The 20,515-nt window shown below is 38.0% G+C and overlaps 1 protein-coding gene across 2 annotated transcripts in view; it reads left to right on the forward strand.

Annotated features, from left to right (window-relative positions):
* Positions 1 to 20,040, forward strand: part of neto1l (neuropilin (NRP) and tolloid (TLL)-like 1, like) — an 89,688-nt gene extending 69,648 nt beyond the window's left edge. Inside the window, exons 7-10 of one of the 2 annotated variants that reach the window (XM_060861630.1) lie at positions 3,702 to 3,930; positions 13,280 to 13,393; positions 18,189 to 18,657; positions 19,832 to 20,040. In XM_060861630.1, coding sequence (XP_060717613.1) covers positions 3,702 to 3,930; positions 13,280 to 13,393; positions 18,189 to 18,657; positions 19,832 to 19,892 — 873 coding nt within the window. In that variant the 3' untranslated portion in view covers positions 19,893 to 20,040. Of the gene's footprint in view, positions 1 to 3,701; positions 3,931 to 13,279; positions 13,394 to 18,188; positions 18,815 to 19,831 lie in introns of those variants that run through there. The other variant, XM_060861628.1, reaches the window with a different exon arrangement.
* The last annotated feature ends 475 nt before the right edge of the window (positions 20,041 to 20,515 follow it).

A 20,515-nucleotide genomic window follows, 5' to 3' on the forward strand; every position in this document is an offset into this window, starting at 1 on the left:
CTCTCCTCACTTGTGAGCACCCTTCCATCTCTATCCTTAATAATTCTAACTTGCTGCACATCCTTCCCATCTCGATCCCTCTGTCTAGCTAACCTGTACAAGTCCTTCTCTCCTTCTCTAGGGTCTAACCTAGTGTACAACTCGTCATATGCCTTCTGCTTGGCCTTAGACACCTCCCTCTTCACTCTGCGCTGTAACTCCTTGTATTCCTGTCTATTCTCTTCAGTCCTGTCCATATCCCACTTCTTCTTGGCTAATCTCTTCCTCTGTATACTATCCTGAACTTCCTCATTCCACCACCAAGTCTCCTTATCTTCTTTCCTCCTTCCAGATGACACACCCAGCACCTTTCTCCCTGTCTCCCTGATCACTTCTGCTGTAGTTTCCCAGTCATCCGGCAGCACTACCTGACCACCCAGAGCCTGCCTCAACTTCTGTCTAAATTCCTCACAAAATTCCTCCTTTTTCAGCTTCCACCACTTAGTTTTCTTCTCTATCTTTGACCTCTTCCTCTTACAGACCATCAGAGTCATCCTACACACCACCATCCTATGCTGTCTGGCTACACTCTCTCCCACTACCACTTTACAGTCACTAATCTCTTTCAGATTGCCTCTTCTACAAAGGATGTAGTCTACCTGTGTTCTCCTACCTCCACTCTTGTAAGTCACTCTATGTTCCTCCCTCTTCTGAAAATAAGTGTTAACCACAGCCATGTCCATCCTCTTAGCAAAGTCTACTACCATCTGTCCTTCAAGGTTCCTTTCCTTAACTCCAAACGTGCCCATCACCTCCTCATCACCTGTGTTCCCCTCACCAACATGTCCATTAAAATCCGCTCCTATCACCACTCTCTCACCCTTGGGAATACTCTCAATCACCTCATCAAATTCACACCAGAATCTCTCTTTCTCCTCTAACTCACAACCTACCTGTGGGGCATAACCACTAACAACATTCAACATCACCCCTTCGATCTCTAACTTCAGACTCATCACCCTGTCTGACACTCTCTTCACCTCCAGAACATTCCTCACAAACTCCTCCTTCAGGACCACACCTACCCCATTTCTCTTACTATCCACACCATAATAAAACAGCTTGAATCCTGCTCCTATACTACGAGCCTTGCTACCCTTCCACTTGGTCTCCTGTACACACAGTATATCCACCTTCCTTCTCTCCATCATATCAGCCAGCTCTCTACCTTTCCCTGTCATAGTACCAACATTCAGAGTCCCTATTCTCAGTCCTACACTCTTACTTTTCCTCTTCTCTCTCTGTCTGTGCACTCTCCTCCCTCCTCTACTTCTTCGACCAACAGTAGCCCAATTTCCACCGGCGCCCTGTAGGTCAACGGCACCGATGGCGGTCGTTGTTAACCCGGGCCTCGACCGATCCGGTATGAAATTCTTACTGACAATTCGCATGGTTAGATTTGGCAATGTTTTATGCCGGATGCCCTTCCTGACGCAACCCTCTCTATTTATCCGGGATTGGGACCGGCACAGAAGTCACTGGACTGTGACCCCCATGGCTAGATTATGTGCAAACAAAATACTGTATGCAATATTTCTCTGCTGGTGTTGATACCCATCTGTTTTACCTTTTCACCATATCATCCTGAGAAAAATGGTTTGACAATAATAATAATAATAATAAGAAGAAGAAGAAGAAGAAGAAGAAGAAGAAGAAGAAGAAGAAGAAAAGGCAATCGGAAGAATTGTGTCTGCTCATAGAACAACAATCAACTACAGCACGGTTTGCCGTTTTTCTGTATAGCTGCATGGGAAGAGTTTAGGATCACTTCTCAAGAGGCTTTGTGTCATCTCAGGGAGTTTTTCATTGCCACTGTCACTTTTGGCTGTCATGTCTGTGTGTGCACCCACCACAAACTCCAACTGCCATCATCCTTAGCAACTCACACTTAACTAAACCTCAACTAGCCCAAATAACAAAACTTACCTGTTACCATCGGATAAAGAGACGCCGCTGTACTAAATCACACAAACTCCCTTTCAAGACACCGGGATTTCTGGCTTTGCAAAGTCTCATTTGCAGAATAGCATTTGCCTGCGAGTCTTTCAGGTTTCCTGCTTAGTAATGTTGTTTTATTTCCCCCATAACCTACAATGCCTAGCCTTGTTTATGCTTGTTAGACACTGGCTTTCTGCCTTTCCCTCGCTTGGATAGTTGCCTTGTCCTTTTGGTTTGTCTGCTTTTTGTGGATTTAATAAAAGTTTATCCTGCAACTGCATCTATATGTTTACTGCTTATGATGAAATATTTCTTCTCTCACATGGATGCAGCAGGTTTCAGTGAACTCTGGAGACCCTCACTAAGGCAAACAACAACTCACAAATTCTCATTAACCAACTACAAAAACTACACTGTGTCACAGTCTTACAACCGACTGGCGGTTGCTCGATCTGAAAAGAATGAAAGATCTTCCTCAGAGCACAAAGCTTTCCTTATTCAGTGCTTTACCTTTCATTTTAAAGTCCAATAATGACAAAGTGGCACAAGGCAACATGTGTTTATCCAACCACCTAATGGCAAAGAGGTAGAACAATGTCTCCTCACCCTGAAACAAAGCACAACACACTGCAGCATACTGGCTTCCAGAAGCAGCTCTTATAACTGCTTTTTATCAAGAACCTAAGAAGAATATGTTTAAAAACTGGCCAGTAGGTTTCCCAGGATTGCATTATTAATTTGCCTAGAGAAGCTCTAAGAACTGTATTTTTAACAAGACTGCGCAAAGACAAAATCACATCACAGAACAAATGGATGTGGTTAATAAGCACTCTGTTTTCTCCTTATATACAGTATTATGGTACTCCAAATTCCAGTAAAACCTCTGACATGCAATTCATGTTCAAGCTTCGGATAGAAAACCAATTTGGGATTTCTGTCAAGCTGCTTTTTGACAATGCCTGTTGTTAAAATCAAATTCACTTTACACTTTTTCCAAATCTCAGTTTTTGTGTTATATGACAGATTTGTTAGTGGAATGTCATTTGTTAATGAAATCTTCTCTCCAACATTGACAAGTTCCTAATTTATCTTTTATATGGCTGAAGTGCTTTACTCCCCCTTAGAAATCACTATGAAAATGGATCAGCATCTCACCAGTAGGACCATTGACCTGTCTATGACTGTCTGCCTCTGTGCAACACACACTTCTCTGTAGGGGTTCGAATATTCCATTAGCTGGTCATGCTTGAGCATGGACTACTCACTGTTTTTAACTCTAACTGCTGTAGAGAAAAGTGTTTAGGAGGTAGGGGTCGTCATGCTATGGTGTCATCTAACAGCAGGTTTGTGTTGAAACTGTTAGTTGGTTAAGATGCATTAAAGCAATGAATTTAATATTTGCAGTGATGAAACTAAAAGGATGAAGAGACAGTTGGTTAGGTTGATTGAGAAAATGTGTCTTCAAAAAGGCTGAACTGTAGTAGTCCAACTTAGATGTTAGTGATAGTTAGCGATACACAATAGATTTTGTTATTATTGCATACTCTGTCAGATTTTTAGATCTTTCAATAATTTATTTGCAAGTGTTTAACCTAGTTGGATAAATATTTATAATACCAGCAGAAGGTAGAGGTTTTAGACAGACAAAAGACAGAAATTATTTAGTGTAAATATACAGCATGTAATCTCTCATTCCCTCTCTTTTTTTCTTTCTCTATGTTCAGATCTACCTGCGGTTCCTGGACTATGAGATGCAGAATTCAAATGAGTGCAAGCGAAATTTTGTAGCTGTGTACGATGGCAGCGGCTCCGTTGAGGATCTGAAGTGTAAATTCTGCAGCACGGTGGCTAGTGACGTGACGTTGAGAACGGCACTGGGTGTTGTGCGGATGTGGGCTGACGAGCACAGTCGCCGCAGTCGTTTCCGCATTCTCTACACCACGTTTAAAGAGCGTAAGTCACACACATTCACACACACACACATACACGCACACACACAGCATCCAAGTGCTTAACCTAGAATCTGTTTTTTTGATATTCCCATTAAAGCACACTATCATTTCACACTCATCAGCAATTAAATGCTGAAGCCTGAAACTCAGTTGTAATGATCAAATCTAATGGTTCTGTTTTGTGTGTGTCTGTAATCATGGCTGCTGCTATAAAGATCTCCAGAAATTAATGGTTTTTTACTAGTGTTGCTGCATGGTCAACATAAATCAATGTTTCAACAATGTCATGGAACATTCTTCATGATAAAGAACCACCAACAAGAGCTCTTACTTTACTTTATATATAAAGTAAAGTAAGTATAAGTTATACATATTTGTAAGTGTGGCCACTGATTATGGACGATATTCTAGACAATAGTGTAGGGATGTATGAATAAGGGAGAAAATCCTCAGATCCTCAGAATTCTCAGATTCCTCAGAAAATCATTCATTATTTTTCTTTCCATTTTTCCTCGTCGGGGTTGAGTTGGCAAGAAGCTGAAAAGGTCAGCCCAGACTTCTCAATTCCCAGCCACATATTTCAGCTCTTTTGGGTAAATTCCAGATGTCCCCAAGTCAACTGGAGATATAATCTCTCCAGCTGGTCCTGGGTCTTGCCTACACTAATGAGTCATGCCTGATATACCTCAACCAGTACCTGAAGTCAGGGCATCTTTCTAGGGTTAAGATGACCCAATTCTGCTGAATGTAATCACAATCATATTCTTTTGGTCATCCATGGCTCCTGACCACGGGACATAGATTGACTGATAAACAAAGAGCTTTCTGAGATCCTCCTTTGCTTTCAAAGATCAGTACAGTCCATTCATGCTGCTATCACTGATCCAATTCATTTCTTTATGTTTAGTTCACATTTTTGTCTTTTGAGTAAGATCCCATGGTATCTCAGGGACATGGTTCTCTCACCAGAAATTCTACTCCTTTTTTGCTATTTTGCTAGTGTTAGGTGGCATTGATTCTTAAGCCCAAGCTTTCACTGGCTTGGCTAATTTGGGTGAGCCTTCATAGTATTTATGACCTTCATAACTTTACCAAAGTGTGTAGACCAACACAAACAGCAACAGATGATGTTGATGAGGTGGAGCAGTATGTGTATTTACAAGCTTCGGGATCCATTAATTCAATGAATGACTGGAAGTTTAATTATTCTCCTTCCTTCCTTCCTTCCTTCCTTCCTTCCTTCCTTCCTTCCTTCCCTCCCTCCTTTCTTCCTTCCTTCCTTCCTTTCTTTCTTCCTTCCTTTCTTTCTTTCTTCCTTCCTCCCTCCTTTCCTTCCTTCCTTCCCTCCCTCTCACCTCTACACAAATGCAAACACACACACAGACACACACACTCAAAACCCAAACCCATCCAATATTAAATTGACCTGTTATGAAGCACACACACACACCTACATGTGGATGAAGTGATAAAATCTGCACTCACTCTTTTCTTGACTTTTTCAATCCATCCTTCTTTATTTGCATCCTTTCCACATATTTGCTGTTTTTTCCTGTAGAATAATAAAAACTGGCTTATACGTCCACAATAATATATATATATTTTTTTTATGCTGATCATCTCTAAATTGTCTGTTCTGTGTGAAGTTGTGAGTGTGTCTGTGACTGTGCCTAGGAAATGCCCTTAAATATTGTGAAATGACCTCATAGATTGTCTAAACAAAAAATTCATTCAGGCCAAAGACAAAATAAATCAGATTCATATCTAAAATATGGTTTTGTCCTAGTCCATATACGTATGTTTTTATTGATATATCTGGTTCAATAGCATTTTTCATTTGATATGGCTTCACACTGTGTATATTTTAAAATGAACCAAAAAATGTAAAAATAGTCTGAAATACATGAAGTAAGCCAATTTATTTGATAGCAATTAAATTGCAGTGATGCCATGGATGTAAACGAAGCATGAAGAATACAGATCAAATGCTAGATAAATTACTAATTTATCTACATTGACTAATTTACATTAATAAATTACTAATTTACACCACATTGAAATGCCGCAGCACACTAGTCCTGTCTTCTTGCTGCCTGCAGTCCATAATACACAGCATGCTAGCTTCATTTTCAGCAGTTAGATTGTTCTCCCTGTATGTGATGTTGGAAGCAGATCTAGCTCAGATGGTTCCATGGTTGGTTTGTTCAACGTTTGACTATGATTATGTTCCCAACTTCCTAAATAAAGCATTTATTTGGCACTGGCAGCATAGTTTATAGTTCTGACAGGCCACAGTTTGAGCAGATCAGATTCTTGGCCTGGCTTTCTGAACCATGTCAGGTTTTTGGTGTGTATAGTGATTTGTGTTTCGAGCTGTCAGTTCAGTGCTTTGTTTCTAATGTCGGGGTCACAAGGGGTCAATCTCCACTGCTCCCTCACTGCTCGGTTCCCTGATCCTTGGTGTCATAATGTGCATGTCCTTGCTTTTTGTTTTTTATGTGGAGCATTGGAAATGCAGGTTGGATGCGCTGTGCATCTATGAGCATAAAAGCATCCTGATATGAGCTACTATACAGCTACTGATTTTAGATGTGGTCCCACCATGGAACTGCCCTTTATGGCCAGAACCTGGTAGTTAACATGACTGGAAAGTTAAAGATAACCCAGGCAGAATTGCTTGAAGCCTGCATTAGGTGTCATTTTATAAATTTTGGAAATAAATGTTGGTATAAGTATCTGTTTGATTATTTATATTTATGTCTAGCATGCTGTCAATAACCTTGTCAGCTATATGGCAGACACTTCTAATGTTGGACTGATTTTAAAAATATCTGTTGAAAATACATATGGTACAGTAAAGTCGTTTGCCTTTTTTATTATTAGTCATGGATTTTCTAGAGCATTTGCCGTACAAGTACTTGTGAATTATTGTAGAACCGATAGTTGTGTTATATGTTTTTCTGAGATACTGTGGATATTGGAGTTTTTTAATATAATTATATTCTAATAATTAAAAATGATCTGCAATAATGTGTGAAAAATCACACATTACTTTTGTAATGTGTACTTTTGACAATGTATAAAACCTTACATTGATATCAATAATATAATGGGCTTTTTTGTCAGATCGCCCACTTGGGTGGAAATCAAATCTCATTTAACAAAACATGTTAAGGATGTTAAGTTTCTCTTTAGGAGTAACGAGGATGGACAGGATTTGGAACGAGCACATCAGTGGGACAGCTTAGGTTAGCTGTTTTGTGGACAAGGTCAAAGAGGCTAGATTGAGATGGTTTGGATATGTACACAGGAAGGAGATGGTTATATTGATAGAAGGATGTTGGAGATATAGCTGCCAGGTAAGAGGTCAAGAAAAAGGCCAAAGAGGAGATATATGGATGTGTTAAATGAGTACATGAAGGTAATTGGTGCAAGAGGAGAGGATACCGAGGATAAAGTTAGGTGGAAACAGATGATTTGATATGGTGACCCCTAAAGGTAAAAAAAACAAAAAAAGAACAAGAAGAAGAAGAAGATGGAGTATTAAGCATTTTAGTAATATTAAGTTTATTATAAGATTCCAAAGAAGTTACTCATGAGTTCTTCCCGAGTTTTTCAGCGGAGAGCTACAGCACCACCTGGTGAAGAGATGAACCATCTAATTAAAAACCAGGAGCATGTTAGACCTAAATCAATGAATCATCCTAATTTACTCGGACATTTTTATCCTCCTCTGGAGTAAAAACATCAGTACTTCACTACAGCCTTGGAGCCCTAAGATTCTTTCAATACAGTCTTTTTTCAAAACTCAGTATCTGCTGTAAATGAACATGTTTAATGCAATTCCCCACTCTCATATCCTGCTCCGTTAGTTCTCCTGCCTGCACTCGTCTGAGTGTTTCCTGCTCAAACGTACCTGATACAGCTCATCAGCTCATTAGAGTAAAATTGTAACATTAGAGTTTTCTAATTCTGCGTCTTTGTCCTCATGAATGGCGTGTTAATGAGCTGATTGACTCAATGAGATGATTCACATGTGGCAAAGCAGGAAAGCACTAGAACGCTCGGGGAGCATGACTAATAGCAATTTTCCACCAGACGGTGTGGGATTGCATGGCCACATTGTAGATAATATATACCCTACCTAGTGCCCTACTGCAGGCATGCACACATTTTACCATCAGATATAATATACGCAGGTTTGCTAATAAGCTTTAGTAAGCTATATCAGTTGTGGATCATACTAGGTATACTGTAGATTAAAAAAGATTTCAATTCTACTGACATTGCTTTCATTAGGTAGTCAAATGTGGGTAATATTGAAAATCCACGTGAAGATAGATAGATAGATAGATAGATAGATAGATAGATAGATAGATAGATAGATAGATAGATAGATAGATAATGAATATATGCATGATGCTTTTATAAGGGCAGCACAAAACAAAGTGATTCAAAGGGAAGACAAAATCAAAGATTTCTAATTTTCAGCAATCATTGAAAAATAGACAGATACAAATCAAATCAAACTTTCCATAACCACAAGTGTTTAGGAGCTGAAAATCTTGCGTTCATTCTTCTGTAGGTGTGCAGTATACAAATCATATACAATATATAACATACAATGCGTATAGTCTCAATACACAGTGCACATTGTGCAGAATAGTCATGACAGTTAGAGTCTGATGTTAGTTCATCTGTCAGCCAGAGGACATTGTAAATGACAATATAAATGATTAGGTGCAGTGCTAAAATGCTGTGCATGGATAGTAGAGTGGGTTGTGACTGTGGTGGCGTTATTAGTTACAGTTCAACAGTCTGATGCCCTGGAAGTAGAAGCTGCCCCACAGCCTGCTGATGTGGGATCGGGATGCTTGCAATACCGTCTGTCTAATGGTAGCAGTGAGAGCAGTTTGTGGCTCAGCTGGCTGGAGCCTCTGATGATCCTTTGGACTTTCCTCACACTGACAGGAAGGATGTGCTGGGCTGTCAGTTTCAATCTCTGCAGAGTGTGATCTTACAGCAAAGTCAAGAGGAATCGTTCAGGTCCAAAATCTATAGGTAGAAGGAAATCCCTGTTGGATGTTTATGTAAATAAATTAAATATAAATGAGGGGGGCACGGTGGCTTAGTGGTTAGCACGTTCGCCTCACACCTCCAGGGTTTGGGGTTCGATTCCTGCCTCCACCTTGTGTGTGTGGAGTTTGCATGTTCTCCCCGTGCCTCGGGGGTTTCCTCCGGGTACTCCGGTTTCCTCCCCCGGTCCAAAGACATGCATGGTAGGTTGATTGGCATCTCTGGAAAATTGTCCCTAGTGTGTGATTGCGTGAGTGAATGAGAGTGTGTGTGTGTGCCCTGCGATGGGTTGGCACTCCGTCCAGGGTGTATCCTGCCTTGATGCCCGATGACGCCTGAGATAGGCACAGGCTCCCCGTGACCCGAGGTAGTTCGGATAAGCGGTAGAAAATGAGTGAGTGAGTGAACAGACAGACAATCAACACTGCGGAAGAGGATGTTTTCTAAATAAGCAAACACTGATGGTACACCATGAAGATCTCAGCATCCACTACAGGTTTTATTTATATTCGAGAGTCAGAAGATATTCGTACAGTAAAGACAGCCCTTTAGCACCAAAACTCCAAGAATCTCAGGCACATTTAAACCATTGTTCCTGAATAGATGTTTATTCACAGCTGGCAGACAAATCCAAACCACTATCCAAATATCAAGGTTGTCAAACAGACCAAGGTGAATAATCACTGTGTGGCAAACAGGAACAAATGAAACATCCAAAACTCGCAGGTAAACAGAAGAAGGCAAGGATCAGTACACAGTCAGAGGAAAAGTGATCAAAACATGGCTCAGAATTTGTAAAATACTTTCTGAAAGACTATTCGAAGGGTGCAACATGAGTCAGTATTTAAATTATTTTGGCAAGTATAATTAATATTAATCATCTAAACATAGTGTAAGCGGTTGTCATGGAACATTTACAGCACTTGGCAGATGCCTTCATCCAGAGCAACTTACATTTATCTGATTTTTTATGCAATTGAGGGTTAAAGGCCTTGTTTAAGGGCCCAGCAGCAGTAACTTGGTGTACCGGGGATTTCAACTCACAAGCTTCTAATTAATAGTCCAATACATTAATCACTGAGCTACCACTTTCCCTTTGCACTGGAATGAGCGTATTACAAAGCTAAGCAAAAAAAAAACAGTTTAGAAACCTGTGCTTGAATGTGATGTCATGGCGATCCTTGCTAACGGTTTTGGTTGAGAAACTTAAAATTGAGCCATGCTCATTATGTCAAAAAATCATTCCAATCTTATTCACCCATTTAAGCATTAAAGACCGTTTCTTTTTACCTAATACACATTTTAAGTGTGTTGGATACACATTCTAGGTATAGCAGAATGCCACTGTTGCATCTGTTTACTGCTCCTGTATCTGTGTTCAGATCAGAGCATGAAGTGAGCATGGTACCTAAACCTGAAGGTGTTTTATTTAAATGCATTTACTATACAATACTATTAAAACATAAGTAGAAATGTCGGCAATGTAATCATGGTGTTAACACAACTGCACTTTTTGACCTTATAGTAGATAGTCATAGGAAGAAAATTATTTATAATCACACTATGTGGTGTCACCCAGATGAGGATGGGATCCATTGTGAGTCTGGATCCTCTAATTGTTTCTTCCTAATATCATCTCAGGGAGTTTTTCCTTACTACCACGACCTATGGCTAGCTCATACAGTATATTCTGAATTTATATATTCCTATTAAGCTGCTTTGCGAACACTGCTAAAAGCGATATACAAATCATATTGTATTAAACCTGAATCTTCAGTAAATGATTTCTTCTCCTAAGAAATGTCAGTCATTCAATGGATTATACCCTGGAGAAGACACCAGTCTGTTGTGTTCAATCCTAGTGTCATGGTTATTCCAGAATTCCAGAATCACTGAACTACATTATCCATCAGCTCTAGCACATGACATGTCCATATCACACGATTCAATGAACACACACTATTTCGGTTACCCATAATCAGCAAACCTGCAAGTCCTACTAAAATATGTTTCATTGTCAATCTTTTGTCATTGTTGTATGTGTTTATGTGTGTGTGTGTGTGTGTGTGTGTGTGTGTGTGTGTGTGTGTGTGTGTGTGTGTGTGTGTGTGTGTGTGTGTGTGTGATTTGGTGTGAAATGATTTTTTGGTCATTTGAGTTACACTGTTTCAATAAAATCTGCACTTGCATCCCCTGCCTCTACATAATTCTGACAGTTAGAGGCAAATTATCATGTGTAGTGCACCTGCAATTGTTAATGGAAGGTGGAAGGAAGCCAGAGAACTTGGAGGAAGCAGAAATTCTGGACAGTTGGATCAAATCAGGGACCATGGAGTTGTAAGGCAGCAACACTACTGACATAGTCACCACTGGTTTTAAAAATTACTCATTTGTTAATAACCAACTCTTTTATTCAGAACATATTGCTGGGAGGTCCAGTGGAAATAACATTTGTTGGATCACATGGGATTAGTGAAGCATCCATGGGAGCAAAGAGGAGTGAGATTTTTGGTATTTTTTATAAATACCACCTATAGCCAGAAGCAACTCATTTTAAACAGGCATGTTCGTGAAATTAATTCTTATCGACACACTACAATCTGTCCTTGCAAAAGAAGTATCTAGCATTCATTTCATTTCCCGGTGCTTTTGGCATTTTGATGTAACACTACATCTTTCCAGCCTTTCCAGTGTGAGCTAAACAGGAAAATGACCAGATGCATGAAAAAAATATAGTAACTGCCAGAAAAAGATATAGTAACTCATATAATCATATATATTATATTAATATGCTCCCTGTTTGGGGTTGCGGCAGCAGATCACATGGTCTGCATATTGGATTTGGTTCAGGTTGTATGCCGCAACCATCAGATTTTTATCCAGCCTTGGGACCGTCACTGAGAGTTAACTCTTCAGATGCTGGGTTAGCGCCCTGCCCGGGAATCGAACCCGGGACACGGCAATGAGAGCATGGGATCCTGCCGCTGAAGCCCCTTGGGGCTATAATCACATATCATATATCACTCGTATAAAGCATCTCAGATGGGCTACATGTGCACAAGCTTACCCAGAGGTTTGGTCTTTAACTGTCGAGTTTCAGTGAGTCAGCATTGTACTGCTTCCACATGATTGGCTCATTTAATAAATGCATGAAAATGCAGGAAGTATATGGAAAGTGTATAGTAAACATTACTGCCATTCATCTTAAGGAACCTTTGCAGATACAGGCTGTTCAATACTGGTAGTGTGACTGTAGTGGCCAAATCAGAAATATAAGAGCAGTACTGAGAAGAATGCAGACATGTTAATGCAATAAACCAGTTCCTGACTGCATTTATGTAGTAAGTGAATAAATGAGCGACATGTGTGTCAAATGAGTAACCAGGCACAATGATCCCTCTAGTATTGTATATATTGGTGTAAACTAAGTATACTGAAGTAATTCTGAAATGTGAGCGAGAGTATAGATATTATTCCAGATTTCACTTTATTTGTTCTTACTGTGGGGGGCACGGTGGCTTAGTGGTTAGCGCGTTCGCCTCACACCTCCAGGGTCGGGGTTCGATTCCCGCCTCCACCTTGTGTGTGTGGAGTTTGCATGTTCTCCCCGTGCCTCGGGGGTTTCCTCCGGGTACTCCGGTTTCCTCCCCCGGTCCAAAGACATGCATGGTAGGTTGATTGGCATCTCTGGAAAATTGTCCCTAGTGTGTGATTGCGTGAGTGAATGAGAGTGTGTGTGTGCCCTGCGATGGGTTGGCACTCCGTCCAGGGTGTATCCTGCCTTGATGCCCAATGACGCCTGAGATAGGCACAGGCTCCCCGTGACCCGAGGTAGTTCGGATAAGCGGTAGAAGATGAATGAATGAATGAATGTTCTTACTGTTCTTACTGTCAAACCATCCGTACTAAGATTCGCTCTGAATAAAACACAATGTACTTTTAGATTACTGTACACTGATGATTCATAAATTTCGGTCAATGACTCCCAGAATGTGGAAACATTCAATGAATAAAATTGACTTAAGATCAAAACAAACTTCACTTTCTATTGTTTCACCAAAAAGGAGTGTGTAGATATTGGAGAATAATTAACTGAGTTATGTCTAGAAAAAAAATCCTTTCAACCTGACAAATAAGAGAGAGAGAGAGAGAGAGAGAGAGAGAGAGAGAGAGAGAGAGAGAGATTTGCTCATTTTAGTGCTACTATTATAAAATCTGGAAAAAATTAAATGCAAGTGAAAATTAATTCACTTTTCTTTGTCGTTTTTTTCTAGCTCCATGTGAAGCTGAGATGTTCTTCTGCCACAGTAACATGTGCATCAACAACTCACTGGTGTGTAATGGGATACAGAACTGTGTGTATCCGTGGGACGAAAATCACTGCAAAGGTGAGTCTTACTTTTGTTTTGTAAATGACACATCCTCATACTAGATCTTTAGAAAAATAAGGATTTGAGTGTGAACAGGGATGTTATTGCTGGGTTTAGTTTGGCTTCTCCAAAAGATTTTTTACGATTTAGATTTAAAGTGTTTATTGTCATATGCACTAATTAAACAAGTTTCCCAGTACAATGAAATTCTTTCTTTGCTGTCCACAATGAATGCCAGACAAGTACAAAAAGTCCAATAAGTATAATAAAAAAATAAAATTAAGTAAAAAAATTCAAAATACACACATAAATAAATTTGCCAGCTTAGAATAAATAGCTTAGAATTTTTATTTAATCAAATTGCACTGGATGAGAGAAACACTTATCAGTCACAGCACAGAGGTTCGTTATCTACATTGTCTCAGTCTTTAGATTTGATGTTCATGAAAATCGCAGCAGTAATTAAACAGGAATGAGAGTAACAATTCAATTCAATTCAATTCAATTCAAGTTTATTTGTATAGCGCTTTTTACAATGGACATTGTCACAAAGCAGCTTTACAGAACATAAACATAAAACAAAAGATAAACATAAGGAGAAGTATAAAGAATTAATATAATAAAAATTCAAGATATATACAGTTCACAGTGTGTATGTATGTATGTATGTGTGTATGTGTATGTGTGTATGTGTATTAACATTCAAATAAAAATTCATCGCATTCATTCATCGCATTCATTGCTTCAGATTAGAATGCATGTATCGTGAGGGTTATGTGAATTTGTAGCTCACTCTAAAATACCAGCATTAAAGTGCATTCCATTTGTCATTTTGTCTTCCATTTCCCTCCACAGTCATTGTTTCTTGCCCCCATTAACCTTCATTCTTTCTGCTGATTGGTTCCTTGTGCACCACTTTCCATATATGCTCCTGCTTCCTATTCCCCTCTAATCTAAAAAAAAAAAACAGACATGTTTTGTAGAGTCTGATGTATTTTTCTCTGGGGTTAGCCTATGATTTCTGGGTATTGAATGAGATTTTCGCCCAGAATATTCTGCTGTTTGTTGCCAAGATAATGCTGCATTTATTGGGTATTGTCCTCGGCAGTTTCATGAGAAGACTCCACAGTTTTTTGTTGCGGTACTCAACATTTATTGACAGCTCAGTGATCATGATGCAGTGTTTATCTTTCAGGGAAATAAAAGTTCGTTTACCATTTAATTTTAGTTGTACTGAACAGTAGAGAAATTATGATATTCTTAATGAAGGTTTTTTCTTGTTCCTACTATCATTCAAAATGTATAACACTTTGTAGCTAGATAAACAAAGCAAGATAAACCAGATTTGTCTCTAATCTCTAGGGTTAGGGGTTGAATTCCTGCCTTCATCCTGCATGTGTGGAGTTTGTATGTTATATCCGTTGCTACACATTTTCCTCTGACTGCTCCGGTTTCCTCCCCGCTGTCATAAGACAGACATGGTAGGCTAATTGGAATCTCCAAATTGTCTATAGTGTGTTTGTGTGTTTGTGTGTGTGATGGCATGGCACCCTGTGCAGGATATTCCAGATAAAGGAAAACAAAATGGGAAAGAAAGTCAACGCATATTACTCCATTCTTATTCAAACTGCCTATTAAATTAAACATTATATACAAAGTCTTGACATTTTATGACATTTACAGCTCTAAATGGATTAGCTCAGGTGTAATGTGTGACTTTCCTGAAACAGTAAATCCCATAATCCCATAGTCAGTGTATAGAGACTTACTGTTAGAAATTTTAAGTCTTAACAAAACATAACACTGGCCTTATCCTAATACCTGTTGTATACAACACAAGTTATCTACATTTATGTCACCCTCTTTACTATCTAAAACCAGTTTAACCCTTGTATGTTTTTCGTATTTTTGTTACTCAGCCAGTGTTCGTGGGTCTGGTTGACCCACTGCATTTTTGAGGTTTTAATTCAACACAATCAAAAATTTTATGTTAAAATACTCTACAGATGTTTACTTCATCCCAATTACAAGCAATATAAACAGCATATATGGTTAATATTTGGCCTTTACCTTTATTACATCACATTTTTTAATTAAAGTGCTACTCGTTTTTTTGTTGTTTTTTAATAAAATGTAATAAAAAAAGAAAACCAAATTTAATCAAATTATGAGTGGGAAAAAAATCAACAAATTTACAAGGAAGCAAAGTTTTTCAAAACTACTGATGTTTATGAATATGGGTCCCACAGACTCGAACAACATACAAGGGTTAAACCAGATGATGGCCACAGTTTCTTCTCAGTCACAATCAGAACAACACGTCTTGTCCTTCTCTTGTTAATTTTCCCTATAAGCAGTTTTCTTTCCTTAGGTTTATGTCGACCATTATGCTGAAAAAATCACAGTCTGTGGCCAATCCACTTGCATGCCAAGTTCTCTATATATATGCTCAAACTACTGAGTAAACTTCGGGATCCTGAGGAAGCATGTTGAAGTGGGATGATTTATAGAGAATCTTTCCAAACAGAACAAACCTTTCACTATAGGATATTCCATTCCATTTAAATAAATTGCTGGAAAATACATGGTGATGTTGGGCACCATCAGTTACTAAGCAGTTGGCAAAAACGGGCTTAAAACGGAAACAAAAATGTAATGTTGCTGGCATCTGCTGGTCAAATCACTGTCAATGCATCAATAAGCAACTATATTCTAAAAATAAACAGACAATAAGTAGCTTTAAACATGTAGGCCTTTCTCTAGCTATAAAAGTTTTATTTTACATTTTGTGTTTTAGCAAAAAGATTAAGTTAGCTGTATGCAAATATGGGAATTTATATTATCAGATTAAATTATATATTAATCTGAATTAACTTGGAATGACCATCTGCTTGCTAATCCGCCTGGATTTGTCTGAGTGTTTTTTCAATAGCTTGCATTGATTTTTATACAGAATTGAAAAACAAATTTGAAATGGAAGTTGAGGTACAATTTCACCAAGGATGAGTCAGGCACTGATTCCTTTCCTAAGCTTCCCTTTTGACCCCTGCCTGGTGTAGCGACTCTTTCTATCTCGACAGCACTAATAAACACGCCAAGCATGCCAATTTGTGTCCTGCCTCATGCTCCCAAACCTGCAGCAACATCTTACACATTTATTATAGCAGTTATAAATTGCTTCTCTGGAGCTCACTCCTGCTATAAAAGTACCATGGAGAAAATGCTCACCTCCAGCTACTCATTATGGCTGTATATGACTGTATTCAGGTCACATATAAAAATAACGGTGATTTATAAGAGGTCTGAGACGGAATGGGAAAGTGTGGACGCAGAGTGTGTGTAGAGAATAAAGAAGGTTTGTTCAGCATTATTATAATGCATTTAACTTCAAAGCAGAGATATGAGATAGTGTTTATGTCAGACGTTTGACTATGGATTTCTCCTAACTAGTGAAAATGTACATGCTTCAAAGATGCTGAGTGCTGAGTAAATACAAAACACTCCAGATTATACTATTAATAATGTTTGTTTATTTATTTATTTATTTATTTATTTATTTATTTATTTGTTTATTTATCTATTTATATATTTATTTATTTATTGATAATTAAGGGTTCTACTTCCTAAAGTGTTTGTAATTATTAACGCATGGATTATTTTGCATCAACATCTAACTTATTACCACCAACAAGCAAACAAATAAATAAATAATCAATTAACATATTAAATGTAAAAAGTTCAGTTAAAGGGGATATCGATTAGAATTTGCTGTGAAGCAACCCAACGTAAAGCAGAGTTATTCATATCACCTCAAAGTTACTTACAATCCAAATACATCTTGTCTCCATTCACTTTACTACATTTTCACCACAGCAATTTCTGAATGTTTAAAATTAAAAAGAATTAAAGGAAACACATTGTACTTTTTTGGAGTTATATACATTTACATTTACAAAACAGGTTTGATTCTGTTGTGTCCAATTAGAAGTCCCTACAGGAATGCAAAATATACCAAAGTCTGTAACATTATAAGGAGCCGAAATTACGCAGATTCGGGTCAAGGCGTGTCATGTGACATCACAACGTGAGTTCAGTTAAAGCTCTGATAACCATGTGTCAAACTTGAGCATAGCTATCAAAGAAAGTAATTACATACAGTATGTGTCGTCACTGGTTGGAGTTTAAAAGACGAATCCTGTGCTTGCAATTTTGTCAATTTAAAGTAGTTTTCTAAAAAAGTAAAGAACAAAAATATTGCAAGTTGCATCACAAATTAAATAAAATTAAAAAAGCCTCAGCTTAATCGAGCATTTTTGGTCACGACAATAAAAAATATTATTATGCTATGTTAAAATTACGTATTATGTTTTAAGTTATAGTCATATATTCATTACCTTACTATTGTCTCTTTGTTTTCTATTCACTTGATTTATGTGGCAAAACATTTACTGATTGTTATAAAGCACCAACACAGAGGACTGCTACATAATGTTGAATAAATGCATCCTAAACGAATACATCACCATATCAATGATTATACATGTTTTAATAAATAATTGCACTTTTGTAGGATTTGTCCCTGTGAATGAGCTGTTAATATAGAAATATGCTAATAGCATATTAGAATGTGGGCATTATTACAAATATATATTTCAATTGTAAAGTTAATACTTTCTTTTTAGATTCAATTTAAATAAAAAAAATGTACCTAAAAAATTTTGCCCACGTTGTCCACTTTCACTAAACTCCACTGCTGTGCTGTTCTCACATTGATTATTATATTGTAAGTTTATTTATGATTGTGTTTTAACAGAGAAAAGGAAAGTGAACATCCTGGACAACCTGAACAACACTAACAGCAGCATCATTGGTGTGACGTGCTGCATCGTCCTCGTTCTCCTTGTCGTCTCCGTTACGGTGCAGATCAAGCAGCCACGGAAGAAGTACGTGGTGCAGCGTGATGATTTTCAGGAAGTGTTCCAGGAAATGCCTCGGCGCTATGACCTGGGTGACATTGCGGAACTTACAGACGATGTTGAGACAACCTTCCAGAAGAACTGCGTTCACGAGCACCACTGCGGCCGCGCCAAAACAGCGGCGGTGATGGATCCGCATCATCACCACCACCATTATCATCATCATCATCATCACGATAACCGGCGCAGCATCGTGGTCATGAAGCACAGCTACTCGCAAGAAGAAGCAGAGATGGAGGATGAGCTTGATGAGGAAGTGCCAACCACCAGTCACCGACTGGCCAGACACGACAAAGCAGTGCAGCGGTCAGTATCCATCGATTTCTGACCAAATTATCCAGCATACATTTTTCAGAAAGGGAGGCTGAAGGGAACTAATTGCTTCCCCTGACATTCATTCAAAGTCTCGTTTTGCGTCACTTATTTTTTATACTCTTCTTTTTTTCTTTAAGCTCCCACAATTTTTGCCTTGGTTCTTCCCATTTGCCTTTATCTCCTTGGCAGTATTTTCCATATCCTACTTTCACTTTGTTTTTCTTTTAATTTTTTTTCTACTCATTTTTACTTAATTGTTTCTAATATGTTTTAAAGATTACCGTATTTGTTGTAGTTGCACATCCACCATAAAATTGTAACAAACAATTTATTAGGAACACCTGTATACCTGCACGTTCATGCAGTTATGATGCACCAAACATCAGAATGGGAAAAAGGGTGATCTCTGTGCCTTTAAACATAAAATGGTTGTTACTGTCTGGTGTGCTGTGCATTCTGAGATTTTGATTATATGTGTTATTATATCCTGCCTCGCAGCTTAAACCAATCTGGCTATTTGAATCTGATTTTTATTATTAACAAGATGTTTCAACCAACATAAGAGTCGCTCACACAAGACTAGAGACTTCTAGTGTGTGAAAATCACAGAAGGTCATGAACAGTTGATGAAACACACATCGAGGTACCAATATCCATTCTACAGTTAAAGTCAAACGAATCACACTTTTCCCCATTCTGAGGTTTGATGTAAACACTAACTGAAGCTCTTAAGCTTTATGCACTGATCTGCTTGCACATAATTGGCTGATTGGAAACTTGCATAAATGTGCAAGCATACAAGTGTTCCTAATAAAGGTGTTCCTAATAAAGCGGACGGTGAGTTTGTGAGTCTCAGATTAACTTAAACTACACACAAAGATTAATACTATTAAACTGATACAGTCAATTTAATAAAAATAAAGGACTTTGAACCTGTTCTAAAACTGTGATAAATTCTACTGCATTTTAGATGAATGCCTAATCATTCAAATGTATTACACTAAACTAGTAAACTAGCTGTTAAACTACACATTATTATTTAAATGCCAATAAAAAAACATGCCCATACACTAGATGTTTAAACATTAAAGCTGAATTATAGATAACATTTCTCCCTGTGCAAATAAGAATTAAAAGATTAAATATGACAGCGGTGATATTGCAGGTTCTGCCTCATTGGGTCTCTAAGCAAACACGAATCAGAATACAACACGACTAGGGTGTAGGAGACGATCAGGAGGTAAGAGCACCTAAAAAGCATGGTATTTTAAAAAGTATATAAAAAGCATGGTATGGATCATTTCTTTTAAATGTTATGCAGTCATTGTGAGTCAGTGCTTTTTTGTTGTTTTTACGACTTGGATGTTGCATCATCTTGCTTGCTTGCAAATTTCTGTGATTCGTGTTTTTTTTTTCCTCTTGTTTTCATGGTTTCTTTATGTTTACACTTGTATATGATGATTTGCTTGTATGCATGGACTGTTTATCTGTTTTTGTTTCATTGCTGTATTGACTGAGATTCGGATTTTCATCCACAGATTCAAAAGCTCAAGTAAAATTTGCAGAAAATTGTAAGATGAAAATCCTTAATAGCAATGTGGCAAAACTAACTTACTATTTCTTCAGAATTGATGGTAAAATTTAAAGAAAGGTATTTCATTTTTCCTAAAAGAAAAAAAAATTACCTGAACTTTATATTTCAAAATAAAAATGTAGTATGTAAGAACTCTATAAGAAGTCTAGAAAGTGTGATACGTGTGTAAATTTACATAAGTAAAAGTTTTGCAAAGTACTGAATTTCAGCAAAGAACAATTACTGTCCAAAATAGACTTTATAAAACATATATGA

The sequence above is a fragment of the Tachysurus vachellii genome, chromosome 25 (genome assembly GCF_030014155.1).
Source record: "Tachysurus vachellii isolate PV-2020 chromosome 25, HZAU_Pvac_v1, whole genome shotgun sequence".
NCBI classification, from domain to species: Eukaryota; Metazoa; Chordata; class Actinopteri; order Siluriformes; family Bagridae; genus Tachysurus; species Tachysurus vachellii.